General features: G+C 48.2%; 2 protein-coding genes across 5 annotated transcripts; one reads left to right on the forward strand and one right to left on the reverse strand.

The window, feature by feature from the left end:
* Positions 1 to 656: 656 nt before the first annotated feature.
* On the forward strand, positions 657 to 11,118 carry TRIP6 (thyroid hormone receptor interactor 6). Of its 4 annotated transcripts, none has more exons than XM_083377690.1 (10): positions 657 to 794; positions 3,339 to 3,554; positions 4,441 to 4,553; positions 5,007 to 5,129; positions 5,244 to 5,912; positions 7,434 to 7,524; positions 7,813 to 7,982; positions 8,611 to 8,789; positions 9,626 to 9,746; positions 10,882 to 11,118. In XM_083377690.1, exons 2-10 carry the CDS (start codon positions 3,350 to 3,352, stop codon positions 11,011 to 11,013), a joined length of 1,803 nt encoding a protein of 600 aa, XP_083233816.1. In that variant the 5' UTR covers positions 657 to 794; positions 3,339 to 3,349; the 3' UTR covers positions 11,014 to 11,118. The 4 variants fall into 4 exon arrangements, with proteins under 4 accessions (XP_083233816.1, XP_083233819.1, XP_083233818.1 ...); XM_083377693.1 differs by having other exon boundaries at positions 5,007 to 5,027; XM_083377692.1 differs by having other exon boundaries at positions 670 to 794; positions 3,188 to 3,554.
* A 1,639-nt stretch (positions 11,119 to 12,757) lies between these two features.
* On the reverse strand, positions 12,758 to 21,675 carry LOC310649412 (thialysine N-epsilon-acetyltransferase-like). The gene is made up of 6 exons (XM_083377815.1): positions 21,467 to 21,675; positions 18,766 to 18,817; positions 17,745 to 17,828; positions 14,178 to 14,276; positions 13,689 to 13,729; positions 12,758 to 12,978 (listed from the first exon to the last, which is right to left on the reverse strand). The coding sequence occupies exons 1-6, from the start codon at positions 21,527 to 21,529 to the stop codon at positions 12,799 to 12,801; spliced, it is 519 nt and encodes a 172-aa protein (XP_083233941.1). The 5' UTR covers positions 21,530 to 21,675; the 3' UTR covers positions 12,758 to 12,798.
* Between the last annotated feature and the right edge of the window lie 4,489 nt (positions 21,676 to 26,164).

Raw genomic sequence — 26,164 nt, forward strand, 5'->3', positions numbered from 1 at the left:
GGGAGCATGGGCACCGGAGTCCCAGCTGGTGCCTTCCCTGCAGGAGATTGTAGCGCCCCCCTCGCCACTCTGCCCATGCAGGCTGGGGAGCATGGGCACTGGAGTCCCAGCTGGTGCCTTCCCTGCAGGAGATTGTAGCCTGTCTTTACCCATGCAGGTTGGGAAGCATGGGCACTGAAGTGCCACCTGGTGCCTTCCCTGCAGATTGTAGCCGCCCCACCTCCATCTCTGCCCATGCAGGCTGGCGAGCATGGGCATTGGAGTCCCAGCGCCGCTCTGGACAGATGGGACTCCAATGGGACTCTCCCTTCTCTGCCCTTGCAAGAAGCCCCAAAAATCCAAGGGGGGGGGGTTTCCCCGAAAAAAGCTGCTTCTTCCCCCAACCTTTTGCAGGAGATTGCAAAAAAAAAACCCAACCCAACAACCCCCCCAAGTTGTCTCTACCCGGGCAGGCTGCGGAGCATGGGCACTGGAGTCCCACCTGCGCGGGCCGGCAGGTGGGAGGAGGCTGAGCTCTTCCCCCCCCCCCCACACACACACACATACCCCCCCATTCATGCCCGCCTCCCACCGGAAGTGGCAGGAATTCCCAGGCTCCACGTGACGCTGCGGAATGCGGTGACGTCACCCGGGGGGGGCTTCCACGAAAAAAAGAAAAAGGAAAAGGAAAAAAAAAAGAAAAGGGGGAAAAAAAAGAAGAAAAAGTTTCCTTGCCGCGTCCGGAGCGGAGAAAGTTGCGGAGAAAGTTTCGGAGAAAGTTTTCTCGGCGCGGGCGGGGGAGACGCCGGGATCAGGTGAGGAGGGGGCAGAGAGGGGGGTGCCCATTCAGGGGAGGGTCTGAGCGGGAGGGGGGGTTTAGGCTAAATTGGGGTCTCTTGGGGTCTCCGCCTTACTCTAGCTGAGCCCCCCCATCCGTCTTAAGACCCCCCCATCCTGTCCTGAGGGCCCCCCCCACTCCCCTGGCAGCGGGGGAGCACCGACCACCCCCGAGCACGTGCAGAGTGCTCGACCTCCTCCTCTTCCCCCCCCTTCCCCCCCCGTACCCCACTCCCGGGAGGGCTGCAGCTTGACCCAGCTACGTCGTACTCCGGAGCCCATGCGGCGCTGCCTGGCAGCCCAGCACGCTGTGCGAGGCATCTGGGCGGGCGACAGGTTGGGGAAGGAGCGGAGGAAGTCTTGGGCGAGGAGGGGGGAGGGAGGCCGAGTGACGTCACGCGCAGACCGCAATTGCAACGTGGTTAATTGCAACGTGGTTTGCTGCGGGTTTGGCCGCTTTAAGCAACTTTGAAGCCGGGTGGACTTCAACTCCTAGAATTCCCCCAGCCAGCACAGCTGGCTGGGGGAATTCTGGGAGTTGAAGTCCACCCAAAGTTCCAACTCGGATTTACCAAATTAATTCCTTTGCCAGGACCAAACACTTCCTCCACGGAGTTACAAGGTGGTTTGTCTATAACGTGGAGGGAGCCGCCGAGCTTCTATTGACTAAGCCACAATTGCTGGCTTCTTGAGAGTACTTAAAAAGCCAGGAACGGTACTTGGTCAAATCACAATTTCAGGAAACCGGAGGAGGCTACAACGTGTGAATCAGTTTTGTGGACTATTTTAAATTTGGGGTGGTTTTTTCCCCTCCCCAGATGGCACTGGGGGTGCAGGAAAGGGGAGGGGGACGACCCCCAGGTTTGCAAAGCCTTGGCCTGAACGGGCGGGATGAGGGTTAACCGTGCCTGCAGCTTACTCCCCTGTAACGGATTCCCACGTGGCCTCGTGGCTTCCTGAATCTCTAGGGCAGTGTGTGATACTGAAATGGGAGGAATTGGGGAGTCGACGGGATTGGAATTGGGGTTTGTTTCGTCACTGCAAAAGCTTGGCATGTTAGTCCTGCAAGATCCTTGCCACTGTGCTTTTACAAAGGTCCTAATCATGGTTTGAAAATGGCTTGCCAAGAAGTGAAACATGAGCATATGGTTTGTTTAGAGTTTTGTGGCTTACTCTTTATACCTTTCTTCCTTCCTTTCCATTCATCTATCATCTCTCTCTTTTATCTTTTTATTTATATTTATATCTATCTGTACCTCTTGCCTCTCTCTCTCTCCCCCCCCCCCCCGCTATCTATCCATCCATCCCTCTATCATCTCTCTATTTCTGTCTGTCTATCATCTATTTAGATTTATATCTATCTGTATTTCTCTCTCTTGCCTCTCTCTCTCTCATCTATCTCACCAAGTATATCCACCTGTCCATCTCTCTGTCTACCATCTCTATTCCTTTATGTCTGTCTCTATCTTATTTCTATCTCTATCTATATCTATATCTATATCCATTTCTATCCATTTCTTATTTCTATATCTATTTCTATTTCTATTTATCTGTCTATCTCTATTTCTATCTATATCTCTATCTATCTATCTATCTATCTATCTATCTATCTATCTATCTATCTATCATCTATCTATCTACCTACCTACCTACCTACCTACCTATATCTATATCCATTTCTATCTATTTCTATCTATCTATCTATCTATCTATCTATCTATCTATCTATCTATCTATCTATCTATCTATATCTATATCCATTTCTATCTATTTCTATCTATCTATCCATCTATCTATGCATCTATCTATTTCTATTTGTCTGTCTGTCTGTCTGTCTATCTATCTATGTATCTATATCTCTATCTATCTATCTATCTATCTATCTATCTATCTATCTATATCTATATCCATTTCTATCTATTTCTATCTATCTATCCATCTATCTATGCATCTATCTATTTCTATTTGTCTGTCTGTCTGTCTGTCTATCTATCTATGTATCTATATCTCTATCTATCTATCTATCTATCTATCTATCTATCTATATCCATCTATGTATTTCTATTTCTATTTATCTATATTTCTATTTGTCTGTCTATCTATTTCTATTTCTATTTGTATATCTATCTATATCTATCTATGCATCTATCTATGCATCTATCTATTTCTATTTCTATTTGTCTGTCTGTCTATCTATCTATATCTATTTCTATCTATCTATTTCTATTTGTCTGTCTACCTACCTATCTATCCATTCATCTGTCCATTTATCATCTCTTTATATATATATAAATCTATCTGTCTACCTCTTTCTCACCTCTCTCTCTCTCTCTCTCTCTCTCTCTCTCTCTCTCTCTCTCTTTCGATTCAGGTTCAGCTGAAACTTTTAATTAATTCGAAATAAAAGGGGGAAAAAAATTTTAAGGCTCGGCCAGGAAAGCCAAGGTTGTTCTATTCAATTCCAGTTTTGACTCCCAATGTTTTTGCTCTGCCCTCCCCGCCCCCCCCATCCCCCAAGCCAGCTTCCCTCGCCATGTCCGGCCCCACCTGGCTGCCCCCGAAGCAAGTGGGGGTCCTGGCCCAGCCAGATGTCACCGTATCCGGGCCGGCCGTCTGCAGAGTCCAGAAGAGCTTTGCCTCCGTCCCGGCAACTCCCAAACCCGCCCACCGGACTCCGGAGACCAACGGGGCAATGGGCTCAGCGGGGGGCCTTTCCCGGGACCTGCCCCCTCCGCCAGGTAATCGTGGGACCCGTGACTCTTTGGGGAAGGGTCTTCTGCACAAACGAGGGGACCCTCTATGCCAGGGGTCTTCAAACTTGGCCCTTTTATGACTCTTGGACTTCAACTCCCAGAATTCCTCAGCTAGGTATGGTGGCTGAGGAATTCTGGGACTTGAAGTCCACAAGTCATAAAAGGGCCAAGTTTGAAGACCCCTGCTCTATGCACAGCTTGGGCCCCTTGAAGTCGGAGGGACTACAACGCCCAGAGTTCCCGGAGTTGAAGCCCCACCCCTTCTCAAGTTGAGGAGGTTGAGAGACGCTGCCGACGGGGGGCCGGGGGGGGTAAATTCTGGGAGTTGAAGTCCATCCCGCTTCGATTGGCCTCGGTTGGGCTAATTTGCCGCTTGTGATCCCTCTCCGCTGGCTTGCGTTCCAAAATGCTCCTCACACCCCTGTGAGGTAGGCCCCTGATTCTCCTTTCTCAGGGAGAGGCTGGGTTGGAAGCAACAGACCCCACCCCCCCACACACACACAAATAGCCGAGAATGGATCTTCTCCCCCTACCCCACACACTGAACTGCCAGCTGGTAGCTGTGGGAAGTGCCCGTCAAAGGAGGCAAAACCTTTCAGTCATCCCAGGCAGGAATTGGATAGAATGGATGGATGGGCCTAAAGGAGTTCTCTCCGTTATAGGGATCATGTCTGTCAAGCAACCGGTCGTAAGTGGAGGACAAGATGGCAAAAGGTCCTTTGACTACCTTTCCCAGAAGACTTTGCTCCTGGGTGGGCCGGCAGGCCGGCAGGCCTGGGAATTATAGTTGACGACACCTAGAGGAGCCAGCTTCCTCTCCTCTGCCCGGTCCTGAGTTTGAATCTCTGTCCTGCTTCTTCCTCTGCTCCAGGTCCCGCCTCCCTTCCCCAGGACTCTTCTGCGGACTCCCCCTACTCCTCCGTAAGCGAGAGAGGGTCCCGGGGATCCTGGGAGAGCGCTACACCTCCCAGCTACACCCTGCAGGTAAGGAGAGACCGGGGTTGACCCCGCCTGCCCGGGGGAGGAGGTACGGGCGACGGAGGCCGAGGGGCTGTTTGTTCCCCACCCGCTGCCCTCTGGAGAACGCAGCTCCCAGGAGCCTTTGCCGGCGCCTAGTGGAATCCTGGGAGTTGTAGTTCAACTAGCCGAAACTACGACTCCCGGGGTTGTAGTAGGCGCTGGCAAGGATCCCGGAAGCCGCGTTTAATCCAGAAGGGGGCTACTGGCACTTTCTCTTTCCGTTAAGCACTGGCTCCCTTCTGCAAAAAGCCTGGCAGGCCGAGGTTCAACAGGCGCAGTCCTTGGGGTGGGGGTGGGGCAGAGGGTGGCAAAGGTGGGGAGTCACCCCATTACAGAAGCCCAGATCGGTTTGGGCATGGCTCGGATGGCTTCCTCAGTCAGGGAGACACCCCCCCAAAAGGTTCTCTTTTCCCCCAGCAGGGAGAATCCGCGGAGCAGGTACGGGGTCTTCACCCCACCAACATCGATGTCCAGATAGATTCGCTCACCAGCATGTTGGCCGACATGGAGAGCACCCAGCAGCGCCGGGGCGAACGGGCGGTGAGGAAGCTGGGAGGGGGGGTGGCAACTGGAGGACAAGACGGGGTGCCTGTGTGTGTGTGTGTGCCCCAAATTCTCTACCTGGACCCTGACGGTGTTACCCCTTTATTGCAGAACGCGGAATCTGTGCCGTATCCAGCTCTGCAGCCTGGCGCCCCCAAGCTCAGCCCGGCTTCGGCTACCTACAAGCCCACCCTCGCGGCGGGCTTCACAGCCCCTAAGCCTGATGCCAAGACCCTGCCCTATGGAGGCCCACCAGCCTCGGGATCCCCTTACCCAGCCTTCCCGGTGCTGCCCTGCCAATACGGCTCGCCCGGATTGGGGGATGCCTATGGATACCACCATGCCCCTTCGGTGCCCAAGCCGTACCCCCAGCTGATGCCCGCCTCGTACGCCACGGCATCCTCCTCAGCCGGGCCCCCCTTCAGCATCCAGGTGAAGGTGGCCAAGCCGGTGGTGGGTTACAACCAGCCCAGGCGCAGGGCTGAGCCGGCCTACGGACCCCCGTCCCCCCAGCTGGGATACAGGGTGAAGCCTCCTCCGCAGTATGCCTCGGAGCCGGGATCCCGGGCCCGTCCCCACGAGGCTGAGCCCTGGTATCCGGAGCCTCCCTCCTATGGCCAGCGGCCGGGCGAGGGGGAATTCTATGCCGGCCCTGCGGGGCAGGCCAGGTTGGAGGCGCCAGTGGGACAGTTCCAGTCTGGATTGGCGAAAGCTGGGAAGGAAGAGTTGACAGCATCCCAAGTTCCTGCCGGCAGTGGGGGGCTGAGGATTCCCCATCAGGTAACTCGAGGCGCTGGGGATGATGGGGAAGGAGAAGGCAGGGTAGGGGTCTTTCTGGGGAAGGGGCTTCCATCCTCTAACGGAATGCAATCCGGATTCCCAGGAGGGAAGGGGTTCAATTCTAGAGTTCAGCGAGTTTGTGTGTGAGAATGAGGGTGAAGACAGCCCCTCCTCAACAGTTCCCGGAGTCTGGGTTTTTTGCGTCAAGTACAAAACGATCAAAACGGAGCACCAAATTTCTGCTTCCAAGCGAGACAGTCGTTAAATGAGTTTTGCCCCTTTTTGCAACCTTTCTTGCCACCGTTCTTAAATGAATCCCTGCAGTTGTTAAGTGAGCAACACGGTTGCTAAGCGAAACTGGCGTCTCCCACTGACTTTGCTCATCAGAAAGTCGCAAAAGGGGAAATGGCGCAATCCCGGAACGCTGCAACCGTCATAAATAGGAGTCGGTTGCCCAGTGTCTGAATTTTGATCACCTGACCGTGGGGATGTTGCAACGCTTGTAAGTGTGAAAAACAGTCCTAAGTTGCTTTTTTCCAGTGCTGTTGTAACCTTGAACGGTCACTAAACAAATTGTTGTAAGTTGAGGACTCGCTATCCATGAGGCATGGTTGCTTCAATTCTCGAGGAATTTAGAATAGAATAGAATAGAATAGAATAGAATAGAATAGAATAGAATAGAATAGAATAGAATAGAATAGAATAGAATAGAATAGAATAGAATAATAAAATACAGAATGGAACAGAATAGGAATAGAAATAATGAATAGAGTAGAGTAAATAGAAATAAATAATGGAACGGAATAGAATAGAATAGAATAGAATAATAAAATACATAACAGAATAGAATAAAATACAGAATAGAATAGAATAGAATAGAATAGAATAGAATAGAATTATAGAATAGAATAGAATAGAATAGAATAGAATAGAATAGAATAGAATAGAATAGAATAGAATAGAATAGAATAGAATAGAATAGAATAGTAGAACAGAATAGAATAGAACAGAATAGAATAAAATACAGAATAGAATAGAATAGAATAGAATTATAGAATAGAATAGAATAGAATAGAATAGAATAGAATAGAATTAGAAATAAGGAATAGAATAGAATAGAATAGAATAGAATAGAATAGAATAGAACAGAACAGAACAACAGAACAGAATAGAACAGAACAGAATAGAATAGAATAGAATAGAATAGAATAGAATAGAATAGAATAGAATAGAATAGAATAGAATAGAAACCAGACTAGACTAGACTAGACTAGACTATTGGAGTTGGAAGGGACCTTGAAGGTCTTCTAGTCCAACCCCCTGCTCAGGCTGGAAACACTCTATACCATTTGTAGGCAGAGAACCGGATTGCCTTCTTCTGATGCTCAGGAACCTTCCCTGCACCCCCATTTTTTTTTCACGTTCAACTCCAGGGCGCGTGCATCTGTGTGTGTGTGTGTGTGTGTGTGTGTGTGTGTTTAGGGACCTCCCTTCTCCAGTCTCCCCTTTCTTTCCGCGCAGCCCCCCTCCTGCCGCCCGGAAGAGGAGCTGGATCGGCTGACCAAGAAACTGATTTACGACTTGAAGCATCCTCCCACGGCCGAGTACTTCGGTGGGTTTTTTTACCCTAAGAGTTTTGTTTTTGTAATGGAGCCTCCCCACGCAAGAGCAGTCTATCTCGGAAAGCTGCTGCTGGGCGGAATAGCAACGCAGAAACTCCCCTGGGCTGGTTTTAAGATTAAACCGGGTCTTTTGTTCTCAGAATTGGGGAGGGGGAGGAGGGCACTGAGTCTTGCTGTGCCTGGAATTTCTGGGACTTTTGTTTTTGTTATCTTCTTTCGATGTTTTTTTTTTAAAAAAATCGAGCAATCGGTCGTTTTCGAACCCTGGACCCTTGCAGGCCGCTGCGCCCAGTGCGGGGAGAACGTGGTGGGAGACGGGACGGGCTGCGTGGCCATGGACCAGGTCTTCCACGTCGAGTGCTTCATCTGTGCTACTTGCCACTGCCGCCTGCGGGGGCAGCCGTTCTACGCCATCGACCGCCGGTCGTACTGTGAATCCTGCTATATTGTGAGTGAGGGGTTCGAAAGAGTCTCTGGGCCCCACATTTGGGTTCTCCCACTCTGCTTTTCCAAAGTCCCGCCTTGACGATGGGTGTGGACTTCAACTCCCAGAATTCCCCAGCCAGCCAGTTTGAAAAACATGGCTCTCTGAAGTCCGCCTCTGGGAGTTGAGCGCCCTCTGGTGTCATAATGGGAGAATGCAGCTTCACATTGCCAGGGTGGTCAAACCATTTTGTGCCCCAACAGGGCAAGGGAATTTAGAGGACTCAAGCAAGCGAGCCAAGCTGCGGGTGCCAAAAGGACGGCAGAATTCTGCAATCTGGGCTAGGTTTCAGAAGGATTGCTCTAACTTTTAGGACATTGGCGCCCTCTGGTGTCCTAATCTGAAAAGGCAGCTTCATGTTGCTGGGATGGCCATATCACCTCGTGTCCCCCAAAAGGGAGGGGAATATAGATGACTCAAGCAAGCGAGCCCAGTCATGGGGGGCCTACAATCTGCCAATCAAGTCTCGAAGAGTTGAACCAGTGATTAAAAAAATTGGCAAGAGAGAGGAGATGGGCTTTTTTAATATATTTATATATACATACATACAAACATGTATGTATGTATGTGTGTGTGTGTGTGTGTTGGCCAGGTGACTCTGGAGAAATGTTCCATGTGTTCCAAGCCCATCATGGACCGGATCCTGCGGGCTATGGGTAAAGCTTATCACCCTCAGTGCTTCACCTGTGTGGTTTGCCACCGCTGCCTGGACGGGATCCCTTTCACCGTGGACGCCACCAGCCAGATCCACTGCATTGAAGATTTCCATCGGTGAGATTGCGGGGGGGGAGGTCATCTAGTCCAACCCCCTGCTCAGGCAGGACACCCCTAGACCATTTCAACTCCCATCCTCCCTACTACGGATAGTCCTCGACTTAACGATCGTGGTTGAGCCCAAACTTTCTGTGGCTAAGTGTAAAATTTGTTGAGTTTCGTCCCAATTGTGGACCTTTTTTTGCCGCCGTTGTTAAGTAAATCACTGCAGTTAGTAACACGAGTCGTTAAATGAATCCCAACTTCTTTCGTTGGCTTTGCTGGTTGGAAAAATCGCAAAAGGGGATCACGTGACCCTTGGACTCTGCGACCGTCGTAAATAGGAGTTGGTGGCCCAGCATCTGAATTTTGATCACGTAAACACGGGGGAGGGGGGGAACACTGTGATGGTCGTTCAGTGTGAAAAATGGTCATCGGTCCCTTTTTACGGTCCATAAATGAACCATTGTGAGTCGAGGACTACCTACACGGAGGCCATACTACAAGTCCTATCCTCCCCAGCTGGCAAGGCAGGAGAGGCGGGGATCCCGAGGCCCCAAAATCTGGGCAAGATGGCAGGGCCAACGTCATTCTGATTCCTGCCCCCCCCAGGAAATTTGCTCCCCCAACGTTTTGTGTGTGCTGTACTGCAAGTCCCATCCTCCCCAGCCAGCAAGGCAGGACAAGTGGGGATCCTGGGCCCCCCAAAATCTGGGCAAGAGGGCAGGGCCAACGTCATCCTGATTCCTGCCCCCTCCCCCAAAGAAATTTACTCCGCCAACATTTTGTGTGTGCTGTACTACAAGTCCCATCTGGGCCAGCTTCATGTCTCCTCCTGATTCCCCCCCCCCCAGGAAATTTGCCCCCCGCTGTTCCGTTTGCGGAGAGGCCATCATGCCTGAACCGGGCCAGGAGGAGACGGTGCGGATCGTGGCCCTGGACCGCAGCTTCCACATCGGCTGCTACAAGTGCGAGGTGAGCAATGGTGGAGGGGGCCGGGGGGAGCCAGACTGGAGGGGGTCGCAGCGCTGGAGGCGATGGAGAAAAGATTGGTAGAAGGTCTCCCGTCTAAGCAGAGGGTTGGACTAGATGACCTCTGAGGTTCTTTGAAGCCCTAGGATTCTATGATCAATCTATATCTATCTATCTGTTTATCTATCTATCTATCTATCTATCTATCTATCTATCTATCTATCTATCTATCTATCATCTATCTATCTATCTATCTTTATCATCTATCTCATCTATTATCTCTATCATGTATCTATAATCAATCATCTATTTATATCTATTATCTCTCTTTATCATGTATCTGTCTATATCTTATCATATGTCTATCATCTATCAATCATCTCTCTATTATCTCTATCATGTATCTTGTCTGTCTGTCTCTATTATCTAACTATCATTATCATCTATCTCATCTATTATCCCTATCATGTATATTATCAATCATCTATTTATATCTATTATCGCTTTGTCTGTCTGTCTATCTGTCTGTCTGTCTGTCTATCTATCTATCTATCTATCTATCTATCTATCTATCTATCTATCTATCTATCTATCTAATCTACCTTTCTATCTATCTATCTATTATCCTTATGTGTCTATCATCTATCAATCATCTATCTCTATTATCTCTATCATGTATCTTGTCTGTCTGTCTCTATTATCTATCTATCTATCTATCTATCTATCTATCTATCTATCTATCTATCTATCTATCTATCTTATCTGTCCATCCTGTCTGTCTGTCTGTTTGTCTGTTTGTCTGTCTATCTATCTATCTATCTATCTATCTATCTATCTATCTATCTATCTATCTATCTATCTATCTATCTATCTATCTATCCAGTCTGTCTGTCTGTCTGTTTATCTATCTATCTATCTATCTATCTATCTATCTATCTATCTATCTATCTATCTATCTATCTATCTATCTATCTATCTATCTATCTATCTATTATCCGTATCATGTGTCTATCATCTATCAATCATCTCTCTCTATTCTGTCACTCTGGGAGGGAAGGCGGGACCACCGCTGGCATCCTGGAGAAGCACCCTTAATGGTTGCATCCGGTTTTCCTGTCCCTCTTCCCCCCCCCACCAGGATTGTGGTCTGCTCCTCTCTTCCGAAGGGGAGGGGCGTGGCTGCTACCCGCTGGACAGCCATATTCTCTGCAAGAACTGCAGCACGCGGCGGATCCAAGACCTCTCCTCCGACGTCACCACCGACTGCTGACGGGGGCGGTGATCCCCAACCTCTTTCCCCCGGGTGGGTGGGGGGCTTCGTGGGCTGCTGGACTTTGCACCCCCTTTCTGGGTGCAAAGAGCTCGCTGCTCTTTCGCAGCGTTTGTCAGCTTGGGCGCCTTGAAGATCGGCGGACTTCAACTCCCAGAATTCCCCAGCCAGCTTAGCTGGCTGGGGAATTCTGGGAGTTGAAGTCCGCCGATCTTCAAAGTGCCGTACTTGACAAGCGCTCATCTGCATTGCCTTTTTCATGTCATTTTAGCAGCTTCTCAAATTGGGGAGGGGGTTTAGAAAGTTACCGTAGCCCCTCGGCTCAGCAAGGACCCCCAAAATAGATTTCCGTCCATCCTCCAGACTACAACGCCCATCATCCTGACCGGGCTGAGTTTCAAGGGTGGAACCTCCTCTGTTCCCAAACGTACTTGAACGGACTCCTGCACCCATAAGGCTTGAAGACTCCCCCACCCATAAGCTGGTCTTATCTGAATAAATTGGGGCTGGGGGCTATTTCCTCTCTCTTTCCTCCCCCCCCCACTCCTCCTACGAGCACAAATCTTCCCCTGTTGAACTTTTGCCTGTCCCCTGTTACGAAGCAAAGGATTTTTTTAAAATGTTCCTTTTTAGTTTTTCAAAATAGATGTCTCGAGTTTCTTCCTGTCCAGCCCGCCTTATTATTTTTATTTTTAATCAATAATAATATTGGGCCGCGGGTGTATTTTGAACATTGAATTAAAGAGATGCCCCTTTTCATTCTTCGTTTGCTGACTCATTCATGGGGCGCGGAGTTATATTTGGGGGGGATTGGATCTGCTTCGGTTTCTCTATGGCACTTTTAAGACATCTGGACTTCAACTCCCAGAATTCCCCAGCCAACATGGCTGACTGAGGAATTCTGGGAGACGAAGTCCAGACATCTTATACATAACTAAGGTTGAAAAAACACTGGGGACTCTATAAGGAGACACCCCCAAAATTAACATCTGACCTTAATCAAATCACCTTTGGTTAATTTTGGATTAGAACTCCTGTCGTCTCTAACCACGATGCTAACAAAACATTGTGGACTAGTAACTTGGTAGGGAGGAGGAGGTGGAGTCTTAATTTTTATTTTTTAAGTTGTAAAATAAAATCCGGAGTCTCCTACCACTTCTTCGGACTCAAGAGATTTTATTAAAAAGCAGAAACTAAATGTGACCTTCTTGTTTTAAATTAGATATGCTAATTTTTGGGGTGGGGGAGGAGGAATCACTAGTCATTTATTTTAGGTAAATACAGCATTAAATGCCGGGTTTTTGGGAAAAGAGGTGTGCTTTGTCATGGTTAACTGGGGAATTCTGGGAGTTGAAGTCCGGGTGTGACAGCTGAAGAATTCTGGGGATGGAAGTCCAGGCGTGATGCCTGAGGAATTCTGGGAATTGAAGTCCAGGCGTGACGGCTGAGGAATGCTGGGAGTTGAAGTCCAGGCATGATGCCTGAGGAATTCTGGGAATCAAAGTCCAGGCGTGACAGCTGAGGAATTCTGGGAGTTGAAGTCCAGGCATGCTGCCTGGGGACTTTGGAAATTAAAGTCCACAAATGTTAGCTGGGAATTATGGGACATGAAGTCCAATTCTGCTGACTGAGGAATTCTGGGAGTCCGAAGCCTATGAATCCTGGCTGGGAATTGAAGTCCAGAGATCTTAAAAGTTGCTAAGGCTGAGAAATCCTGGTTTTCTGATCTTGGCATAGATGCCATTCTTCCTCCTCCTCCTCCTCCTGAATCAGCCTGGGGCGCGCTCATGATCCCTGCCCACCCTGGACGAGCCTTTGCAGGGCCTCTTGGCTAAACTCCATGCAGTGCCAGGCGAAGGATTCGGTGGTATCCTCGGCTCCGAGCCGCAGGTACAAATTCTTTGCCCGCTGGTTCCCCTCCATGGTGCTAAATTTCATCCCGGTGCAGCCAGCGGCAAGAGCCACCTGCCGGACCGGAGAAAAACAGGCATGATGAAGTTACAAGCAATCAGATTCGTATCCGACACTGGCTAAACCAGGGCCCTGTTTCCTACGGTGCATCCGTGCAATAAGAAAATTGGCCTCTCCCACCCTCTTCTCCGGCTGGTAGACTGCCCCTGAAGCTGCAGGCTCTGTGAGCCTTATTCTGACCCGACGGGACAGGTAGTCCTCGACTTAGGACGAATCACTCAATGACCAAAGTCCTGCAGGTAGTCCTCGCTTAGAGCCACAGCGGAGCCCAAAAGTTCTGTTGCTAAGCGGGCCGGTTGTGAAGCGAGATTTTGCCCCGTTTTACGTCCTTCCCCGCCACCGTTAAGTGAATCGCAGCAGTCGTTAAGTGTGTCACCACGGCTGTGAAGTGAACTCCCATTGACTTTGCTTGTCCGAGGCTCGCAAAAGGGGATCAGGTGACACGGCGACTGTCATAAATGCGAGCCACTGGCCGAGCGTCTGAATTTTGATCCTGGGGAGGCTGCAACGGTCATTAAGTGTGGAAAAACGGTCCTGAGTCAACTTTTTCCAGTGGTGGTGTAACTTTGAACGGTCACTACATGAACCGTCGTAAGTCGAGGACTGCCTGTAGCCGCCTTTCCAGAGAAAGGGATGACAATTCCTCATTTGGGGAAGTCCGGAAAAGACACAGACCGGCCACAATGCCAACATTCGGAACTTACTTCCGCAACTTTGATCAGCAACTGCTTTCCGATTCCTTTGCCTGGGGAGAAGAAACCGGAGGGGAGTCAGTGTGTTGCCCCCGTCGTTCCATGCCAATTATATTTAATAATAATAATGATTATAATAATAATAATAACAACAGCAGCAGCAGCAACCATATTATTGGGGAACATTGGAGTTTGCTTAGACTGAAACTCCGTTTTAATATCTTTCAAACTTGCCAACTTTAAGACAGTTGGACTTCAACTCCCAGAATTCCCTAGCCAGCCATGTTTTAAGATGGGAGACTTCAACTCCCAGAATCCCCCAGCCAGCATGAATCTCCACCTGGCAGAGCATAAAACTGCTACTAACCCAATAGGCAAAGCTCATCAAAACTGGCTTTTAAAAGATGCCTGGCACTTATTTTGCTTATTGATTAAATGTATATGCCACCCATCTCACCACGAAGCGACTCTGGGCGAGTTCAAGCTGATACTTTTACCTACCGCGAAATTCCGGCACCACGTATAGATTTTCCAAATATATATTCTTCCCGTGGTTGACGCAATATGCCTTATAGTACAAGGCGTAGCCGATGGGGCGCCCTGCGTGGGGAGTAAAAATGATCATTAACGCACTTATCGTGTGGCACGTTTACATCACATTTCGGTTAAAAACACAAAGAGTTAAAATACAAAATGTGAAATATTTCGGGAGTAAAATAATGCAACTGGCTCGCATCAGAAGCTGACATTCTGCATTCGTGTGTGTCTGTCTGTGTGTGTGTGTGTGTGTGTAAAAACAGGTGCAAGTGGTCCTCGATTTACGACAATTGAGCCCAAAAATTATGTTGCTAAGCAAGACAGTTGTTAAGTCGAGGACTAACTAAGAGTGCAAAAACTTTGAACACAAGTGACCCTCGGTGTGTAATCTCACTCCATTCTGGTAGCTGTTCTTGGGTCACACAATATTTCATTTTATCTCACAATAAATACGGAATCCGTGTAATGAAGAGGAGCTTAAGATGGTACTTCCGGTTTTTGTGCTGTAGCGCACGGCCACCGGATTGCGGAGCTCCACACCCCACAGCTGATTTCGTCCTGCCCGGGGGACCCTAAATGGGTCTGAAGTCACCCCAGAGAGGTGGTGAAGAAAGAGGGGTACCCCAATGTTTACGGAATAACAGTGGTCCTTCCGTTCAATCCGGGGGAAGCCCTCTAACCCAACAGGAGAAAGGCTAGCCAGCACACCAGCGACTAGCCCAAGTTGCTTGCAGTCGAAGTCAAAGAGCACGAATCAGAAGAACGGTGAACAGCGTGCTTGGAACTGGTGAGAGTATCGATATTCTCTCCTCTACTCTGTAACTAAGTCCTTGGGAAAGACCCCCAAAATAAGAAAACCTCCGAAAGTGAAGGGAGGGGACTACCCCCCACCGCACACAGATGGAAGCGGTGAATTAACCTTTAAGGGGGAAAGAAATATACTGAAATCAAATTTAAAATACTACAGTCTGGATAAATTTAGAAACTAAAAAACCCTGCTAAGATTATACTCTAAACTAAAGCATGGGTGTCAAACTCGCCACGTCATGTGACGTGTCGCAACGTATTGCAACTTTTTTTGCATTGCCATTGCTGGAGTGGGCACGGCCGTATGATGTAAACAGCCCAACGGCAGTTTGACACTCCTGCTCTAAAGGGTTTTGATGAAACTATAAAAAATAATAATAATAATTTCTTGGCTGAAAAAGCTGGAAAACAACTACTGACACTAGTGGAGAATTAGAACATAGAACATTAACAACACTGACTCAGAAATTGGCAAGATGCCTAGAAACAAAGAATAATGGCTCCGTTGAACTTTAATAATCTTTAAGAAGACAGCTGGCTGGGAACAAAGAAAAGAATACATACTGGGCCAGCTAAAGGATTAAAAAGTGTCTGAAGGAAAAGAAATACTCTGTTGTGTAAACTCAAGAATTGTTTATAGAAAAAGAAAAACGTTGACTCTTGGCTAATCCTTTAGGGGGGAATTTACAGGAAGGATTCAAGGTGGCTAAATATACTAAACTGCAATTTTGACTGGTTGACAATTGATTCCTGAATGAAAGAACTGTTATAAATTACGGATTTTACTGGTGCCTTGACAATTGGAAATACAGTGGATTATAAAAACTATATATAAAGATAAGAACTATACAAAATTGGGCTGTTTGGATTCTGAGTTTGGCTGGTTTGACATGTAGAGACTACGGCACTGATGAAGGATTATTTGAAAGGGGGAGACAACATGGTGGATATTGCATACTTATCAAAAAATGACAGAAAACCACATTTAATACTTACTCCTGAAAGACCTAGCTTGGAATATCAAAGACCTCCAGAAGCAACATTTCAAGACAAGACAAATACTTTCCAGGAGGAAATGGTATGTAATGCTACAACAGATACAAATGACAATAACTTTAAACCACGAGGAGATCAAAACCAACTTTGACGACATAAATGAGCACATTTCTAATCTAAACCCACAATCAAAAAAACACTCAGAAAATGATGGTAAAGAATGAAGAAACAAATCAATAACAGACTGTAAACTAGAAGAAAATGACTTAATCAGCGAAGCTACAAATGAAGAGAAGTATAATTTAACACAAACAGGAAAAAAACTACAAGACTTGGACATAACAACAAAACGAAAAAGATACTTTATTGATCAGAACGTCAAAATAATCCTGAGGATAAGAAAGAAGACTTAACAAAATGGAGTATAGAACTGCCAGGAGAACCATCAGAGTTTGGGAGACAAAAAGCATATATTTTACACATTCTGTCTTCTCCACTGCCAAGAACACTCACAAACATACAAGAATTTCCTGGCAAGTGGAATATATCAATTTGGAAAGCTATCTGGCAAACGAAGAAGGCCGGAGACAGATTCAGGAGTTTTGACTTGCCCAACCAGATGGAGAATTACATGAGCAAATGCTTGTTTGAATACAGTTAAAATAACAGATAACTTTGGATATAAAGGGGTCTTATAATAAGAGCGATAAGAGATATAAGTAATATAGTATTTTCTATAATATATAAAATGTTAAAATATTGGGATGATGTATGTGGATGAAAAGTTTGAAATTCAAAGGTAAATTAAGTTGCAGAGAATTAGGATTAAGGAATGACTGAAATATTGAGGGGAAATTAAGCTTAAATAAGAACTTTGAAAATAGGATATATTAGCGATTTAACAAATTAACTTTTACAAATATAAGTGAAATATCAACTGATCAGAAAAGATATTATAGGTAGATGGCATAAGGTAGATAAGCAGTACAGTATTTTTTAACACATGAAATACGAAAACATTGGGATGCTATATCTAAACGGAAAATCTGGATATTTAGATGATAAATACTGAGAAAATTATGACTGATAAGAATTGTTTGAATTTGTCTGAAATGGTATAGGGTTTCCTGCCTGAGCGGGGGGTTGGACTAGATGACCAAGGTCCCTTCCAACATCATCATCATCATCATCATCATCATCATTATTATTATTATTATAGAAATTAAGCTTAAATAACTGTGAAAATAGGACATATGGTGAACTAATAAGATGATTTTTATAAAAACATCACAAGTTGATAAGAAACAAAAAGTCATATACGGAGGTTATTATTTGTACAAACGTGAAAAAAAATGTTTATATTTAACCATTTGGGCACTCAAAATATTAACAATTATATTTTTTTTAAGGTTGAAGAAGGAGAATACTCTTGGGAGAAGGGAAGATCAAAGAAATATACTGTTAATTAATATACTAACTATGGAAGCACAAAAATCAATTATTATTGATTGTTAATTAACTACCATTGATTGTTGTTGTTTGTTAAAAAAAATTATGAACCAAGACAACACGCTGTAAACTAGGCACTAAGGATGGTGATTGTAAAAAAAAAATCAATAAAACATTTCTTTTAAAAAAAAGATAAGCTTAAGATGGATGCATTGACGAGTTTTAAGTCTTTAAAGTTTGACAAGTCTTTTTTTTGGGGGGGATATTAGTGGATATTACCTTGTTTTGAGGGGTTTTCTGGGGGCAATTCAGCCATCAGACAGTTGAAGAAGGGATCTGGGCCAAACCCGTCTGCTTTCAGATCTGGGACGAGGAGGAGGAGGAAGGGAGGAAGGAAAGGAAGGAAGGAAGGAAGGAAGGAAGGAAGGAAGGAAGGAAGGAAGGAAGGAAGGAAGAAGAGGTGATGGAAGAAGAGATGGAGAAGGAGAAATAGGGGAAGGGCAAGGAAGAAACGAGAGGGTGGAGGAGGAGGAAGAATGGAGGAAGAAAGGAGGAAGAGAAAGCGCAAGAAGAAGAGATGGAGGAGGAGAATTTGGAGGAAGAAGGGAGACGGAGGACAAGGGAGAAGAGGAACAGAATTAGGAGGGGGAGGAGGAGGAGGAGGAGAGGCGTAAGGACAGGAAGAGATGGGTAAAGAGGAGGAAGGCGGAGGAGGAGGTGGCCGAAGAAGAGACGGAGGAGGAGGAGAATTAGGAGGGGGATGAGAAGGGAGGAGGAAGAGGAGAAAGAAGAAGGAAAAAAGGAGGGATAGAGGAGGAAGAGGAGGAGAAGGAGAGGGGGAGGAGGGGGAAAGGAAAGAAGAAAGAAGGAAAATTAGGAGGGAGAGGAGGAAGAAGAAGAAAGGAGGAGAGATGGAGGAGGAGGAGGAGGAGGAGGAGGAGGAGGAAGAGAAAAAAATGCTGATTCAGAATTCCGCCTTCTTTGCCCAAGGAAAGCCCTCCTCAACCCAATCCGGGCTCTTCTCCTCCTTCCCCCCAGCTTCCTTCCTTCCTTCCTCCCTCCCTCCCTCCCTCCCTCCCTCCTTCCTTCTCCACAGCTGGCTCCCTCCCCCCCTGCCCAGGTGCTCTGCCCGCATTCCTGCTGCCACCCACCTGCCAGCCGGGCAGCGTCTGCCCTGCCCTCCACCCTCTCCCCAAATTCCAGAAAAGTTGCCCGCCAGCATTCCTGGGAAGGGGGTGGTGGGTGGAGGGCACCTGGCATTTGACACCCCCCCCCCAAAAAAAAGTCTCGAAATCCTTACCTTCCGCACTGATTGTGACCTTGTGCAATAAATTGTGATAGTCAGCAATGTCCTGGTGGGGGGGAGAATAAATAGAGGGACTGTTATGGGGGACCCCCAAATCCCAACCTTCTCCAGATCCACTGAGCAGGGGGTTGGACTAGATGACCTCCAAGGTCCCTCCCAGCTGCTGCTGCTTCTTCTTCTTCTTCTTCTTCTTCTTCTTCTTCTTCTTCTTCTTCTTCTTCTTCTTCTTCTTCTTCTTCTTCTTATTATTATTATTATTATTATTATTATTATTATTATTATTATTATTATTATTATTATTATTATTTTTTGTCTGAAATGGTCTAGGGTTTCCTGCCTCAGCAGGGGGTTGGATTAGATGACCTCCAAGGTTCCTTCCAACAGCATCATCATCATCATCATCGTCATCATTATTATTCACAAATGCAGCAGAGAGGTTTGAGGGAACATACAATAAGGCGGTCCTCGAGTTACGACTTGGTTCAGTGACCATCGGGAAGGTACAAGCGCATTAAAAAAAAAAGTGACTTTGGGCCGGTTTTCAAACCTGCAGCAGCCTCTCCCCCCCACCCCGGTCACGACTCGAATTTATGACGGTCGCAGTGTCCCGGGGGGGGGGGCTGATGGGATCCTCTTTTGTGACCTTCTGACGAGTAAAGTCAGTGTAGCGGGAGGAGGAGACGGATTCACTTAAGGACCGTGAGGCTCCCTTAGTCCGCTGCGGAGATTGACTTAACAACCGCCGTGGCCGGGAAGGTCGTCAAAGGGGGCAAAACTCACTTAACGACTGTCTGATTTAGACCACGGGGATTTTGGGCTCCCGGGGTGGCCGTACGTCCGAGGACTTCTTTGAAAAGTTGGGCAAGAAGCAAAAGCGGGATTTGTCTCCCCTTCTTTGATCTGGATGGGATCGCTCAGCAGGACCAGGGGGAGAGGGGAAAATGGGGTTCCTTGCCCAGTGTTTGAGTAATAAAAAGTGAACAACTCGGCACCCCCACAATCGCCCCCCTGGACGGGACCTCTTCAGAGAGAAAGGGGGCTCCTGGGGTGCTAATTCCGAATTTATTTTTTTCTCGTTCCCTGTTTTGCCTGGAAAACCTCCGCCAGAGGCCGCCTTGCTCTTTGGGGCTCCTGTGGGGTTGGATCCCCCTCTTTTCGGGGATTTTTTTGGGGGGGGGGGTTCTTTTGCTGGAAGGGTTCAGGTGCCAAGCCCTTGGCGAGCTAAGCCCTTCCTCCGGCAAAACCTTCAGCCAATTCAGAAGGCATTTTGCTGCTCTTCCCTCCCTCCCTCCCTCCCTCCCTCCCTCCCTTCCCTATTTTTTCCATCCTTCCTCCCTTCCTTCCATCCTACTCCTTCCATCCTTCCTTCTTTCCTTCCTTCTTCTACTTCTTCCTTCTTTCCTTCCCTCCTTCCTACCTACTCTTTCTACCTTGCTTGACTTCTTCCTTTCCTTCCTTCCAGCCTTCCTTCCTTCTTTCCTTCCTTCCCCTTCTTTCCTTCCTTTCCTACTTCTTCCTTCTTTCCCTTCCTACTCCTTTCTTCTTCCCTTCCCTCCCTTCCTTCCTTCCCTTCTTCATCCTTCCTTCCTTCCTTCCTTCCCTTCTTCCATCCTTCCTTCCTTCCTTCCCTTCCCTTCTTCCTTCCTTTCCTTCCTTCCTTCCTTCTTCCCTTTCCTTCCTTCCTTCCTCCCTCCCTTCCTTCTTCCATCCTTCCTTCCTTCCTTCCTTCCTTTCCTTCCTTCTTCCATCCTTCCTTCCTTCCTTCCTTTCCTTCCTTCCTTCTTCCCTTTCCTTCCTTCCTCCCTCCCTCCCTTCCCTTCTTCCTTCCTTTCCTTCCTTCCTTCTTCCCTTTCCTTCCTTCCTCCCTCCCTTCCTTCCCTTCTTCCATCCTTCCTTCCTTCCTTCCTTTCCTTCCCTTCTTCCATCTTCCTTCCCTTCGTCCCTTTCCTTCCTTCCTTCCTTCCTCCCTTCCTTCCCTTCTTCCATCCTTCTTTCCTTCCTTTCCTTCCTTCCTTCCCTTCTTCCTTCCTTCCTTCCTTTCCTTCCTTCTTCCCTTTCCTTCCTTCCTTCCTTCCTCCCTTCCTTCCCTTCTTCCATCCTTCCTTCCTTCCTTTCCTTCCCTTCTTCCATCCTTCCTTCCTTTCCTTCCCTTCTTCCTTCCTTCCTTTCCTTCCTTCCCTTCTTCCTTCCTTCCTTCCTTCCTTCTTCCCCTTCCTTCCTTCCTTCCATCCTTCCTTCTTTCCTTCCTTCCATCCTTCCTTCCCCTTCCTTCCATCCTTCCTTCTTTCCTTCCTTCCATTCTTCCTTCTTCCCTTCCTTCCTTCCATCCTTCCTTCCCTTCTTCCATCCTTCCTTCCTTCCTTCCTTCCTTCCTTCCTCCCTCCCTCCCTTCCTTCCTTCCTTCCTTCCTTCCTTCCTTCCTTTCCTCCCTCCCTTCCTTCCTTCCTTCCTTTCCTCCCTCCCTCCCTTCCTTCCTTCCTTCCTTCCTTCCATCCTTCCTTCCTTCCTTCCTTCCTTCCTTCCTTCCTTCCTTCCTTCCTCCCTCCCTCCCTCCCTCCCTCCCTTCCTTCCTTCCTTTCCTCCCTCCCTCCCTCCCTCCCTCCCTCCCTCCCTTCCATCCATCCATCCCAGACAAACAGTGGGCCAATCTCTGCTGGAAGAATTGCTGACCGTCTGGATTTCACCCTTTCCTCACCTTGATGAAGCTCAGGAGCTGCTCGCAGTCGCTGCTGCCGGCCGGCCGGATGAGACACGCCATCGCTCAGTCCGGGGCGCCGCTGCAAAGTGCCCCCCCTTCCCCGGGCCACCTTTCTCTCCTCCTGGCCTGCCCTGCCCTGTGGGCGGCTGCAGAGGGCCGGGCAGGGCCGGGGGCCAATCACGCGGGGAAGGGGGGGGCATCGCCCTTTCCCCCCTGCAGGTGTGGCTAGAAGTTGCCGGGACGGTCGATGGATTTATTGATTAGCTTTTGATCTTGCCTGGAGGACTTTTATGACCGGCGCGTCATACAGGTGAAGGTGAAAAACTCAGAATTAATATTAAAAGTAAACCGCCCTGCGTCCTTCGGGAAAGGGCGGTATATAAATGTAATAAAATAAAATAAAATAAAATAAAATAAAATAAAATAAAATAAAATAAAATAAATAAAATAAAATAAAATAAAATAAAATAAAATAAAATAAAATAAAATAAAATAATAAAATAAAATAAAATAAAATAAAATAAAATAAAATAAAATAAAATAAAATAAAATAAAATAAAATAAAATAATAAAATAAAATAAAATAAAATAAAATAAAATAAAATAAAATAAAATAAAATAAATAAAATAAAAAGGTACCGAACAGACAGGATACGGGTGGGATACAAGGAATCCTCTTCTTACGACTACAGTTCAGCCCCAAACTTCTGGGCCAATTGTGCCCACAGGGGGAAAAAATATGACAATAAAGGTTACCTAATCTAATCCTAATCTCAGTGGGTTAGGACGCTGAGCTTGTCAATCAGAAGGTCGGCAGTTTGGCGGGTCGAATCCCGAGTGCCGCGTAGCAGAGTGAGCGCCTGTTACTCGTCCCAGCTTCTGCCAACCTAGCAGTTCGAAAGCACGTAAAAATGCAAGTAGAAAAATAGGGACCACTCCGGTGGGAAGGGAACAGCGTTCCATGCGCCTTTGGCGTCTAGTCATGCCGGCCACATGACCACGGAGACGTCCTCGGACAAGCGCCGGCTCTTCGGCTTTGAAACGGAGTCGGAAATGACTAGCACGCACGTGCGGGGGAACCTTTACCTTTACCTCAATCTAATCCAAGCGAGAAAGTTGTTCGGTGGGCTTTTTTTTCTCCCGTTTTGCGACTTTTCTCGCCACCGCGCTTAAGCGAATCGCTGTGCTGGTTGTTAAGTGAGTAACGCGGTCGCTAAGCGAATCCGGATTCCCCCGTGGACTTTGTTTCTCGAAGCTCGGCGCAAAAAGGGGAAATCACATGACCCCGGGGCAATGCTGCGACCGTTGTAAAGATGAGTCAGTTGCTGAGCCTCTGAATTTTGATACCCGGGACCCACGGAGGGAGGCTGCGACGGTCACGGCAAAAAAAACGGTCCCGGGTCGCTTTTTTCGGTGCCATTGTAACTCTGAACTGTCGCCGAATGAACCGTTGTAAAGCGAGGACTGCTTGCTGTAGCGACCTAGTCTATTAGCCTGTTTTTTACACCTGACCGTACACAGAGAGCAATTTCGGAAAGATAGCAACTTGGACCCCTGCATGCTTTGATGTGTGTGTGTGTGTGTGTGTGTGTGTGTGTGTGTGTGTGTTATAAATTCACAAGCTAATAGCTTCTGAGCATGGACGGTGTGCCTGCATTGAGGTCTTCTCCTAAGTTGGCTGGGCTGAGGCCCCTTCGGAAGCAAGTGACAAGGTGCAAGGGGTTGGTGAGACCCTGTTTGTTTTAGTGGTTAAGATGGTGGGCTGGAAACAGGGAGACTGGGAATTCTAGTTCTGCCTTAAGCATGAAACTAGCCAGGTGACTTTGGGCCAATTACTAGGAGAAGGAGAATTCTAGTCCTGTCTTAGGCCTGAAAGCAGATGGGTGATTTTGGGCCAATCACCAGGAGGCAGGGAGTTCTAGTCCTGCCTTAGGCCTCAAAGATGTCTGGGTGACTTGGGCCAATCACCAGGAGGCAGGGAGTTCTAGTCCCGCCTTAGGCCTGAAAGATGTCTGGGTGACTTGGGCCAATCACCAGGAGGCAGGGAGTTCTAGTCCCGCCTTAGGCCTGAAAGATGTCTGGGTGACTTGGGCCAATCACCAGGAGGCAGGGAGTTCTAGTCCTGCCTTAGGCCTCAAAGATGTCTGGGTGACTTGGGCCAATCACCAGGAGGCAGGGAGTTCTAGTCCCGCCTTAGGCCTGAAAGATGTCTGGGTGACTTGAGCCAATTGCCCTCTCTCTGGCCAGCCCACCTCACAGGATTGTTGTCATTGGGGGGGGGGGGAAGAAGGATATTCTGAAAGTTTGCCAGCCGGGGAATCCTGGGAGTTGAAGTCCATACGTCTTCAACTCCCCACCGTTGAGAAATGCCGGACTTAAAAATTCACCCAGGGCTCTGGGTGTGAACTCTGCCACACAAACGTTTCAGAAATGGCAATCTCATCTACAGGTTGCACCCAGCGACCCGGCCCGGCGTGCCTGTTGGAATGTGCCGCAGTTTATCCCTTATCTTCCCCCTTGGCCGAGTTCCCTTAACCCGTTCATTAACCTGAGTTTACAACCCCTAATAGCCACTCATCAATCAGCCGAATTGCCCCACCCCCCTCGCGATTACTAAATGCAATTTACGCTTCGGGCAAAAATTATTGCCATATAGATCGGAGAGCAGATTTCAGCCAAATGTGCACCTTCCAGAGATCTGGGATCCTTGATTTCCCAACCGATCGGATTACAGGGGATCCGCCTTCGAACTCAGAACCGGGGGATCAAGGTCTGCTGGAAGGAGGGAAATGCTTTTGACCTACAAAAAACCAAAAAAAGAGAGCAATTTTGCAACCAGCCGAAGGAACTTGTGGGCGCTTCCCGCTTGGGTGGGACGGTCGGACACCCCCCAAAATAGTTATCCTTGTGGTAGATTCCACCTGAAGAAATATACCAGGTAATCATCGTTCGTTTAGTGACCGTTTGAAGTTACGACATGAAAACAGCGACTTAGGACCCTTTTTCACACTTAACGACCGTCACAGCCTCCCCTGTGGTCAGGGGATCAAAATTCAGACGCTGGGCAACCGACTCGTATTTACGACGGTCGCAGCGTCCCAAGGGGTTCACGCGATTCCCCCTTTTGCGACTTTCTGAGAAGCAGGGTCGATGGGGGGGGGAAGCCGGATTCGCTTAGCGACCGTGTTGCTCACTTAACAACTGCCGTGATTCACTTAACAATTGTGGCGAGAGAGGCCTCAAAACTCAGTTAACAGCTGTTCTCACATAGCAACAGAAGTTTGGGGCCGAACAGAATAGAATAATGATAGAATAGAATAATAAGTTGCCAAGTTTGAAGACCCCTGGTACAGGGTCTCCTGCCTGAGCAGGGGGCTGGACTAGAAGACCTTCAAGGTCCCTTCCAACTGTACTCTGAATGTTTGATTGATTGATTGATTGATTGATTGAAATGGTATGGGGTCTCCTGCCTGAGCAGGGGGTTGGACTAGAAGACCTCCGAGGTCCCTTCCAGCTCTATTCTGATTGATTGATTGATTGATTGATTGAAATGGCATGGGGTCTCCTGCCTGAGCAGGGGGCTGGACTAGAAGACCTTCAAGGTCCCTTCCAACTGTACTCTGAATGTTTGATTGATTGATTGATTGATTGAAATGGCATGGGGTCTCCTGCCTGAGCAGGGGGTTGGACTAGAAGACCTCCGAGGTCCCTTCCAGCTCTATTCTGATTGATTGATTGATTGATTGATTGATTGAAATGGCATGGGGTCTCCTGCCTGAGCAGGGGGCTGGACTAGAAGACCTCCGAGGTCCCTTCCAGCTCTATTCTGATTGATTGATTGATTGATTGATTGAAATGGCATGGGGTCTCCTGCCTGAGCAGGGGGTTGGACTAGAAGACCTCCGAGGTCCCTTCCAGCTCTATTCTGATTGATTGATTGATTGATTGATTGATTGATTGATTGAAATGGCATGGGGTCTCCTGCCTGAGCAGGGGGCTGGACTAGAAGACCTCCGAGGTCCCTTCCAGCTCTATTCTGATTGATTGATTGATTGATTGATTGATTGATTGATATGGCATGGGGTCTCCTGCCTGAGCAGGGGGTTGGACTAGATGACCTCCGAGGTCCCTTCCAGCTCTGCAACTCACTTATCCCCATTTTCCTTCCTGCATTCCAGAGACAAGCCGGGGCGGCTTTGCCCTCCTTCCAAACTTGACTTCCTTCCTTCCTTCCTTCCAAACCGGTTCGAGCCAGCCGAGACAGCCTCACCCTCCCCCCTCCCCCCCCCCACCCCCCCGCTTAATCAACTGGATGGAAAGAGGGGAAAGGAGCGATTGGAGGGGGGGCGGGGTGAGGCGTGCGCGCGCAGGCGCGTCCCCGGGAGACCGCCTCTACCTGGATCGGCGTTACCTCCACCTCGGCCCATGGAAGGCGGAGTGGACTTCAGCTCCCAGAATCCTCCAACCCTGGCTTTGACAGCCGAGGCATCCTGGGAGTTGAAGTCCACACACCTGGGGAGGGCCGCCAAGGCTGTTTAAAACCCTAGCCTAGTTCGTTCCACCCCCACCCCCACCCCCCCAACCCCGTTTCCCCCTTTTATCTCCCTCCTTTTCGGGGGGGGGGCTCCGCCTCGCCCAGGTTCCTCTTGCACGATAGACTGCTCCTGCCTAGGAAGGCTCGCTTGGCAAACGCCG

Source organism: Vipera ursinii (genome assembly GCF_947247035.1).
Source record: "Vipera ursinii genome assembly, chromosome: Z".
In the NCBI taxonomy this organism is placed as follows: Eukaryota; Metazoa; Chordata; class Lepidosauria; order Squamata; family Viperidae; genus Vipera; species Vipera ursinii.